General features: G+C 48.9%; 1 protein-coding gene across 1 annotated transcript; it reads right to left on the reverse strand.

Moving 5' to 3' along the window:
• Nucleotides 1-3,113: 3,113 nt before the first annotated feature.
• On the reverse strand, nucleotides 3,114-8,567 carry BBBOND_0003230 (hypothetical protein, conserved; the record flags this gene model as incomplete). The annotated part of the gene is made up of 1 exon (XM_012915158.1): nucleotides 3,114-8,567. One exon carries the CDS (start codon nucleotides 8,565-8,567, stop codon nucleotides 3,114-3,116), a length of 5,454 nt encoding a protein of 1,817 aa, XP_012770612.1.
• Between the last annotated feature and the right edge of the window lie 1,834 nt (nucleotides 8,568-10,401).

Genomic DNA, 10,401 nt, shown 5'->3' on the forward strand with positions numbered 1-10,401 from the left:
TAACATGGAGGAGTAAACATTTTTAAGCTCTTCAGTACTGTTAATTACAGCGATAATAGCCTTCACAACGGCTTTCTTAACACTCTCACTTTGACCAACAAATCCGCCAAGCTGTGCAGCAAGGTGACCAAGGCTAATGAGCATGGAGTCAATGTCCTGCAAGGCTCTTCTAGTAGCATCGTCAGTGAGAGAATGGTCAGTATCAGCAAGTTATTATAAAGGTTTATAGAGGTCATAGCGTTAATAAGACGAAGTAATTCGAAAGATTTGGACTTAGGGTGAACATGGTCAGGGCAGTGGCAAGAGGTGGAAGAGGGGAAGCGAAGGGTGACAAGGCACAAGTTATTATTGTGGTCTAAAGAGGTCATAGCCGTATTATAGCGAGGTAATTCGAGGGATGTGGAGTGGATAAAGGAGCGATGTGGAGTGGGTAAAGGGGCGATGTAGAGTGGGTAAAGGAGCGATGTAAGGTGGATAAAGGGGCGATGTAGAGTGGGTTAAGGGGCGATGTAGAGTGGGTTAAGGGGCGATGTAGAGTGGGTTAAGGGGCGATGTGGAGTGGGATAGGGAGCGATGTAGAGTGGGTAAGGGGCGATGTAGAGTGGGTTAGGGAGCGATGTAGAGTGGATAAAAGAGCGATGTGGAGTGTATTAGGGAGCGATGTAGAGTGGGTTAGGGAGCGATGTAGAGTGGATTAAGGAGCGATGTAGAGTGGATAAAGGGGCGATGTGGAGTGGATAAAGGGGCGATGTGGAGTGGATAAAGGAGCGATGTAGAGTGGGTTAAGGGGCGATGTGGAGTGGGTTAAGGGGCGATGTGGAGTGGGTTAGGGAGCGATGAAGAGTGGGTTAAGGGGCGATGTAGAGTGGGTTAAGGAGCGATGTGGAGTGGGTTAGGGAGCGATGTAGAGTGGATAAAGGGCGATGTAGAGTGGATAAAGGGGCGATGTGGAGTGGATAAAGGAGCGATGTGGAGTGGGTTAGGGAGCGATGTAGAGTGGCTTAAGGAGCGATGTAGAGTGGCTTAAGGGGCGATGTAGAGTGGGTTAAGGGGCGATGTGGAGTGGATAAGGAGCGATGTAGAGTGGATAGAGGGGCGATGTAGAGTGGGTTAAGGAGCGATGTAGAGTGGATAAAGGGGCGATGTAGAGTGGATAAAGGGGCGATGTAGAGTGGATAAGGGGCGATGTAGAGTGGATAAAGGGGCGATGTAGAGTACATTAGGGAGCGATGTAGAGTGGATAAAGGGGCGATGTAGAGTGGGTTAGGGAGCGATGTAGAGTGGGTAAGGGAGCGATGTGGAGTGGGTAAGGGAACGATGTGGAGTGGATAAAGGAGCGATGTAGAGTGGGTAAAGGGGCGATGTGAGCGATGTAGAGTGGGTTAGGGAGCGATGTGGAGTGGGTTAAGGGGCGATGTAGAGTGGGTTAGGGAGCGATGTAGAGTGGATAAAGGGGCGATGTAGAGTGGGTTAGGGAGCGAGGTAGAGTGGATTAAGGGGCGATGTAAGGTGGATAAAGGGGCGATGTAGAGTGGGTTAAGGGGCGATGTAGAGTTGATAAAGGGGCGATGTAGAGTGGGTTAGGGAGCGATGTGGAGTGGGTTAAGGGGCGATGTAGAGTGGATAAAGGGGCGATGTGGAGTGGGTTAAGGGGCGATGTAGAGTGGATAAGGAGCGATGTCAGGTGGGTTAAGGGGCGATGTAGAGTGGGTTAAGGGGCGATGTAGAGTTGATAAAGGGGCGATGTAGAGTGGGTTAGGGAGCGATGTGGAGTGGGTTAAGGGGCGATGTAGAGTGGATAAAGGGGCGATGTGGAGTGGGTTAAGGGGCGATGTAGAGTGGATAAGGAGCGATGTCAGGTGGGTTAAGGGGCGATGTGGAGTGGATGATAAATACCACTTAGCCCACCACTGTCATCGCTGCTGTAACCATGTCATCGCTGCCGTAAGCATGTCATCGCTGCCGTGACCATGTCATCGCTGCCGTGACCATGTCATCGCTGCCGTGACCACCTCATCGCTGCCGTGACCATGTCTCCGCTGCTGTAACCATGTCATCGCTCCTGTAACCATGTCATCGCTGCCGTGACCGTGTCATCGCTGCCGTGACCATGTCATCGCTGCCGTAACCATGTCATCGCTGCCGTGACCATGTCATCGCTGCCGTGACCATGTCATCGCTGCCGTGACCATGTCATCGCTGCCGTGTCCATATCATCGCTGCCGTGACCATCAACTGTCATCGCTGCCGTGTCCATGTCATCGCTGCCGTTACCATGTCACCACTTAGGTCACCACTGTCACCGCTGCCGTGTCCATGTCATCGCTGCCGTAACCATGTCATCGCTTCCGTGACCATGTCATCGCTGCCGTAACCATGTCATCGCTGCCGTGACCATGACATCGCTGCCGTGTCCATGTCATCGCTGCCGTGACCATGTCATCGCTGCCGTGACCATATCATCGCTGCCGTGACCATGTCATCGCTGCTGTGTCCATGTCACCACTGCCGTAACAAGTAACCATGTCATCGCTGCCGTAACCATGTCATCGCTGCCGTGACCGAGACATCGCTGCCGTGACCATTTCACCGCTGCCGTAACCATGTCATCGCTGCCGTGACCCTGTCATCGCTGCCGTGACCCTGTCATCGCTGCCGTGACCAAGACATCGCTGCCGTAACCATGTCATCGCTGCCGTGACCATGTCATCGCTGTTGTAACCATGTCATCGCTGCCGTGACCAGGCCATCGCTGCCGTGACCATGTCATCGCTGCCGTGACCATGTCATCGCTGCCGTGTCCATGTCATCGCTGCCGTGACCATGTCATCGCTGCCGTGACCATGTCATTGCTGCCGTGACCATCAACTTGGTCAGGTGCTTGGTCATGGCATTGGTCAGCACTTTGGTCAGCACTTTGGTCAGCACATTGGTCAACACGTTGGTCAGCACTTTGGTCAGCACTTTGGTCAGCACTTTGGTCACCACTTTAGTTAACTATTACACAATCACATACAACAATTAATGAGTGATACGAAACATTAAAGCACAATTCATAAGTTAGGTGAGTAGGTGATGCTAGGTGAGTGTAGACAGTAATCACGTGAGTACGATTATGGTTGCAGGTAAAACACTCTGTTAAGCTTGTTAACACGAGCAGCGGCGAGTAGTGACTGAGCAGCGATACGATGCGATGATGGTGAGTGCAGATGCGATTTGATGTGGAGGAGGTCTAGGCGGATGACCATGATGTAGAGGAGGTCTAGGCGGATGACCATGATGTAGAGGAGGTAGAGGAAGGAGAGGAGCCAGAGGGCTAGAGTTAGTGACATGAAGGGGAATCGGATATAATATAGGAAGTTGTCACACTCTTCGAACAACTTTTGGAAATATTGCGAATTCAAAACATTCTTCAACTGACTACAGAAATCAGAGCACTTCTTCGGCGATTGACTGTCATTCAGCGTCGACGCTTCGCCGAATACAAATCCATACTGGTAGAGCGTTGGTGCGACACCTTTGCAGTCGACGATAGAAGGGCATTGGCAATCAGCAGATGGCTTCTCTTTATCAACAACACCATGCTCCCCCTTCTTGCACGAATCCCCCCTCAGACATCCACGGCATCCCCAGTCCTGGCAGTTGATGGAGCAGAAGGCGTTGTAGAGATTGTTGAGCAGATCCCAGAATGTCCATGGGAGGTAGATGGCCCAGGAGAGGTACGTATTGGAGTTCTTAAATGGCAGACATGTGTATGCGTTTCTGCTGAGTGGCGAGATATACGGAGCGCAGTGTTTCTTGCTTCCCTTACATGTGTCGAACGATGTGAGATGCAGCAGATGGTGATGCTCACAGCTGCGATGATTAGAGGACTCAGAACCGTACGCGTCACGAAGTGCATCTGTGAGTTCGTTAGGTTTATCATATAGTTGGATAGACAGGCTTTCAGCGGACGCTTCGAAAGCATATTGAACATCACTTTTACCTACGCTGTTTGATAAATCAATCCAACCACGCACAAGACACGAAACGAAGTCAAAGTGTTCCGGCAGCGTTTTTGGTGTTGTAGGTGATAGGCCAAACAGGGTATGAATATTTGCGATACCTAAGAATTCCCCGATGACGGCGGACAGGTAGGAGCCTGTCTTGGTCGACCCGGAGAAGCCCCGGAAGCCGAGCGGAGTGATACAGGGCATTCCTGGCTTGCCCTTAGGACATGTATTACACTCAGCTCTGCAGCCGATGGACGTTACAGAATGTGGCAGATGGCCGGTAAGGGAGTCGGATAGGTAAGACTGAAGTGGAGACGTTGGCCGGCAATTTGGTTGGCACTTAGGTCCGCACGTTGGTTGACACTTTGGTTCGCACCTAGCTTTGCCCTTTGAGTGCTCCTTGCACGGCCACTTGGATGACGCTACATTCTTACCGTACAGGCACTTCAACCAACCATTTTCGGACGCTGGTTGACCGCACTGCATGAACAGGAATTTCAGCGGCGGGAAAATGCGACGGAGTATGTCCAGCAACGTGTCGAGGCAGTCGGCAGGGTTCGATGGATACTGCAAACCAAGGGAGTTGTTAGGGAACTCGCACGCGTAGTACGTTGCCTCGTCACCGGTGCCGACGAAGGTGGTCAGCAGGGCGTACGAGGTTTCGCAAATTTCTTTGATGGCGATATTGACATCGTCATGTGTAATGCGATGGGGAGATGCGTCAATGGACACAACTTTTTTGATGGACGGATCGATTTTATCAGCCACTTCGAACAACGATTTAACGTGCCCCTTCAGCTTCCCGTAAACACCATTGTGCGGGAGACCGGTCAGCCAGCACAGCATCTCGTTAACGGAGCACGGGTGTCTCTTTGAGGGAGCGCCGAGGTGGCAGACGGCGAAGTAATCGTAGAGGTAACTAAATAGGTCAGAGAGTCGACCTCCCTCCTCAACCTCCACGACGGATATGTCATCGGAATCGGAGCGAAGAGCAGGATGTGACTTTGTACTAGTAACGAATAACTTATATGTTTGGTTATTAAGATGATCCAAAATACGTCCACCATCGCACTCCGTCCGGTGATTCAACTCGCCATGTTTAGAGCCGACCGGCAGACCAGGATCGTAACCGTGCTCAGAGAAGAACAGCCGATGGAGGCTGTGATGGGATGCATCTTTATTATATATGTTGTACTTCTTCCACTTCCCGTCTTCGTTGTCAAGCTTCTCTTTGAGCTCACTTAGTGAGTCGGTCACCATAGGCACTATGCTCAGACATACTTTGGCGCACTTCCGGCCGTACTCGGTTAATGTGACTTTTGCGTCCTTGGTTGTAGTCAACGCATCTTTGAACGTTTCCATCGAATACCGCGATATGTACTGCTTCTGCAACTCGGTGACGAAACCGGTCATTCCATGTTTCAGTATGTCTCCCAACTCGGGATGGTGGGTGTTCTGAAATTGCTTAGGTGCGAATGACGTTAATTTGGTTGTAAGGTTTCCTAAGTTTCTACTGAAAGTGTGGTCAAATTGCTTCGAAGCGTAGAGGTCGTCGAGGAGCGTATGGGAAAGAAGGGAGATTGACCGGACGTCGCTTTTGAGTGCGCTGTCGCCGGAGACTTGGCCTTTGATATAATCCATGAGCGGGGTGAGGAACTTGTTGAGATTGAAGGACATTGATGCGAGATCATTGTCACGTGGAATTTGGGAAAACATATTTGAATGCCAGTACATTCGTTTCATCAAACCCTTGATGCCGGAGTCTTCGTCGGTTGTAATCGTAGTGATTATATTTTGGTTGTGGGTGGCGAACGTGGATTTCAACATCTCGTACAGCGCATCAATTTTTTCAAGGTATTTCGTCTGTATCTTCGTCCTCACAGCCTTCTCAGCTGCCGTGATTTTCTCCTCAAATTCCTTTTGAGTCTTGGTGATGTAGTCCACTGCTTGTTGCTCGGCTTCATTGAGAATGGTGTCAACATGGTTTCTTAAATTTTTTAAATGTGTGACGTTCAAATCAAGCACGTAAGTATGAATCTTCTTAAGACCTTTAGCGGATGTGCCTTCCCAGACATCTTGATCACCGAAAATGCCATTGTCTCTTAGATCTGTCAATCTGTTTATGACGTCATTCCTCTGACCTCCTGTGAGCTTTAATTCGCTTTGAAGGTTTTGAAGCTGTCGTCTAATTGATTGGATGCTTTCGGTTATATTACTGGTTTTGGGAAGACTACTTTTTTGCATACCGCTTATTTTCTCTTTAATCCCATCAAGGCATCTGTCATCTGTAATATCCTTTCCAATCTTTGCTCCCAGGCATCTCAATTTGTCGAGTACGCCTTCATTTGGTATATCATGAAGGTCTTCAGTTTTCAATAATTTCTTGAGCGCATCAGTGAACTCATCAAGCGCTGTCGTAACGGCGCTGTGCAAGTCGGCAATTTCTCTGTCAACAGTGACACTGGGATCTCCACTATATTTTCTGAAATCGGTCACTTTAAGTTCCTCCATCTTCTTAAAAATATCCTCAATCTGGTCGTTCAGTTTTGCTTTACCGCTGCCCTCATTTCCAATGCCAGCTTTTCCTTTGTAATTTATCATGAGACTCTGAACATTCGTAGGTCGTGTATGCGCATCGTTGAACGGCGTCGTAACCTGTTCTTCGATTGCCTCAACCTGATTGGCAAATGACCCGATGCCACCGCCTGGAAGAAGACCCTGCAAAATTTTTCCGGAAAGCGCCTCAGCTGTCTTCGTAGCAGTATGTAACTCTTTTACGATGCTGGTTGGTTTTTCGGTGCCCACCGTTTCTAGAATGAGCCAATCGATATCTGCAGCAGCGTGGTTAGCTCTACTAACGAGTCTCTGGAGTATATATTCGGAGGCTGCTTTAAGATCAGATTGAGAGAATCCAGCGCTAGGCGAATGCAAACCATCGCGGCTTTCAATGGCCTGAACTATAGCCTCAGCCAGCAATCTAAGTTGCGCAATCTCCCTAACCTTTTCCCCAAGTAAAGTTGCAAATTTAAGGCAGACATCCTTCATAGCTTGCAAATCTGATTCAACCGTATCTCGTCCGTCTGTGAAACCACCCATGGCATTTTTTATGACATCTGCCTGAAGCACTTTTTTAATTGCTTTCTGCATCGTTTCATGCAATGTGAGATCTTTGCCATTCAGATATGAATCCACATCACCCTTGAAAATGCTACTATTTTCCTTAACATAACTTGTCAGCCTATTCCGCACCACAGCATCTTCCATAATAATGCCGGCAACCCATCCCTTCAAAACCTTATCGCCAAACTTATCATGAGTAAACTTCTTTGCATACTCTTTCACTGCTTCTTCGGTTAATTTCATACCATTGTTACCGCCAACCTCACCACTAACAATCTTAGTAACGTCCCCTTTAATGGGAGTGAGGATAGCATCCCTAACATGCTTCTTTAAACTCCTCGCAATATTGCCTCTCAAAGCATCCAGATCATCTTTAATCTTTGAATCAAGATCATTAAGCGTCAGCAGTGCAGCATTTTTCGCATCCTGAACGGCAATCCTTGCAGACTCATAACACTTCTTAAGCGTAATTGTTTTCGACTGCAATGACCTGGCAGCGCTTTTAATCTTCTCCTTACGTCTATCTCCACCGTATGTACTGCCATTCACGATTTCCAGTGCCTCCATAGCCTTCTTCTCAGCTTCGGCACGGAATCGTTCTGCTCCCTCAATGCAATCCTGTAAACGCGCAACAGTTTTGCCAAGTTCTTCATTTGCACTGGTAATGAATTGATTTGAGACTTCAATTTTCATTACTTCACCTCCCAGCGTATTATCAGCTTTTTTAGAAGCATCCAACGCTTTATGGACTTTCTCAGCAATTTTTATAGCTTCATCCACAACGCCTCCTGCCGTCTCAATCCATGACTTCAACGCCGTAATGGCCTCTTGTACTTTTCCCTCCACGAATTTAATTTTCTCATCAATCTGCTTCCCACAATCCTTTCTTAGCTCTCCAGCTTTCACTATGGCGTCTCCTGCAGTAAGTGTGATATCATTTCTCAAGTCATCAAACTTATTTTCCGCCAAGGTCAAAAGCGCGTGAAGTTCTGAGTTAGTTGCCGATGCGACAAATTTGTTAACATTAATATCTATAGCATTGTAATCGTCCTTTAACTTGTTTTTTAAGTTCTCATCGAGCGTTGAAAATTTCTCTTCTACCCTGTTCATCTGCTCGGGAAACTGCTGAGCCGCCTGAATGCATAGGTGCAACCTACCAGCAACTTCAAATTCTTTACCTACATCGGCAGTCTTAAGCTCACCAATAACATTGTTAAACGGCTCAATATGTTGATTATTGAGCTTTTCTAACTCTTTTTTCAAACCGTCACTGTGCCCAGTAAACCCATCAACATGGTAACTAATGCCCCTGGAGACAGTGCCAACAACACCTCGAAGGCCGGCTTTACCTTCCGCTGTTTTCAGCTTTCTAATTGCTTCAGATAGAGTGTAAAAATATTTTACGAGGTTTTTGTTTTTTTGGACATCCTTAAGCACCTGATACAAAAATCCCATCACTCCGTCACACAGCCTATCCAGGTCGGAGTACACAATACCACTGCCGTCGTATCCTTTGGAGGATGGATTGAAGCCGAGGAAGGTTTCGAGGCCGGAACAGAGGTTATTAAGGATGTTAGTAGGGTTGTAATTTGAGGTATTTTTAAGGTTCAAAATTTAGTCGAATTTCTTGTAAAGCTCCCTAGGCGGCACATGGTCAGGGCAGTGGCAAGAGGTGGAAGAGGGCAAGGGAAGGGTGTCAAGGCACAAGTTATTATTGTGGTCTAAAGAGGTCATAGCGGTATTATGGCGAGGTAATTCGAGGGATGTAGAGTGGGTTAAGGAGCGATGTAGAGTGGGTTAGGGAGCGATGTAGAGTGGGTTAAGGGAGCGATGTAGTGTGGGTTAGGGAGCGATGTAGAGTGGGTTAGGGGCGATGTAGAGTGGATAAGGGGCGATGCAGAGTGGGTTAAGGAGCGATGTGGAGTGGGTTAGGGAGCGATGTAGAGTGGGTTAGGGAGCGATGAAGAGTGGGTAAGGGGCGATGTGGAGTGGGTAAAGGGGCGATGTAGAGTGGATAAGGGGCGATGTGGAGTGGGTAAAGGGGCGATGAAGAGTGGGTTAGGGAGCGATGTAGAGTGGGTTAGGGAGCGATGAAGAGTGGATAAAGGGGCGATGTAGAGTGGATAAAGGGGCGATGTGAAGTGGGTTAGGGAGCGATGAAGAGTGGATAAAGGGGCGATGTAGAGTGGATAAAGGAGCGATGTAGAGTGGGTTAGGGAGCGATGAAGAGTGGATAAAGGGGCGATGTAGAGTGGATAAAGGAGCGATGTAGAGTGGATTAGAAAGCGATGTAGAGTGGGTAAGGGAGCGATGTAGAGTGGATAAAGGGGCGATGTAGAGTGGATAAGGGAGCGATGTAGAGTGGGTAAAGAAGCGATGTAGAGTCGGTAAAGGGGCGATGTAGAGTGGATGAAGGGGCGATGTAGAGTGGATAAAGGAGCGATGTAGAGTGGGTTAGGGAGCGATGTGGAGTGGGTTAGGGAGCGATGTGGAGTGGTTTAAGGGGCGATGTAGAGTGGGTTAGGGAGCGATGTGGAGTGGATTAGGGAGCGATGTAGAGTGGATAAGGGAGCGATGTGGAGTGGGTTAGGGAGCGATGTGGAGTGGTTTAAGGGGCGATGTAGAGTGGGTAAGGGAGCGATGTGGAGTGGATTAGGGAGCGATGTAGAGTGGGTAAAGGGGCGATGTAGAGTGGATAAGGGAGCGATGTAGAGTGGGTAAAGAAGCGATGTAGAGTCGGTAAAGGGGCGATGTAGAGTGGATGAAGGGGCGATGTAGAGTGGATAAAGGAGCGATGTAGAGTGGGTTAGGGAGCGATGTGGAGTGGGTTAGGGAGCGATGTGGAGTGGTTTAAGGGGCGATGTAGAGTGGGTTAGGGAGCGATGTGGAGTGGATTAGGGAGCGATGTAGAGTGGATAAGGGAGCGATGTGGAGTGGGTTAGGGAGCGATGTGGAGTGGTTTAAGGGGCGATGTGGAGTGGGTTAGGGAGCGATGTGGAGTGGGTAAAGGAGCGATGTAGAGTGGATGAAGCGGCGATGTAGAGTGGGTTAGGGAGCGATGTAGAGTGGATAAAGGGGCGATGTAGAGTGGATAAAGGGGCGATGTAGAGTGGGTTAAGGAGCGATGTAGAGTGGGTTAAGGGGCGATGTAGAGCGGATAAAGGGGCGATGTAGAGTGGGTTAAGGGGCGATGTAGAGTGGATAAAAAGGCGATGTGGAGTGGGTTAGGGAGCGATGAAGAGTGGATTAAGGAGCGATGTAGAGTGGGTTAGGGAGCGATGTGGAGTGG

This window comes from Babesia bigemina, scaffold Bbigscaff_70637 (genome assembly GCF_000981445.1).
Source record: "Babesia bigemina genome assembly Bbig001, scaffold Bbigscaff_70637".
Classification (NCBI taxonomy): domain Eukaryota; phylum Apicomplexa; class Aconoidasida; order Piroplasmida; family Babesiidae; genus Babesia; species Babesia bigemina.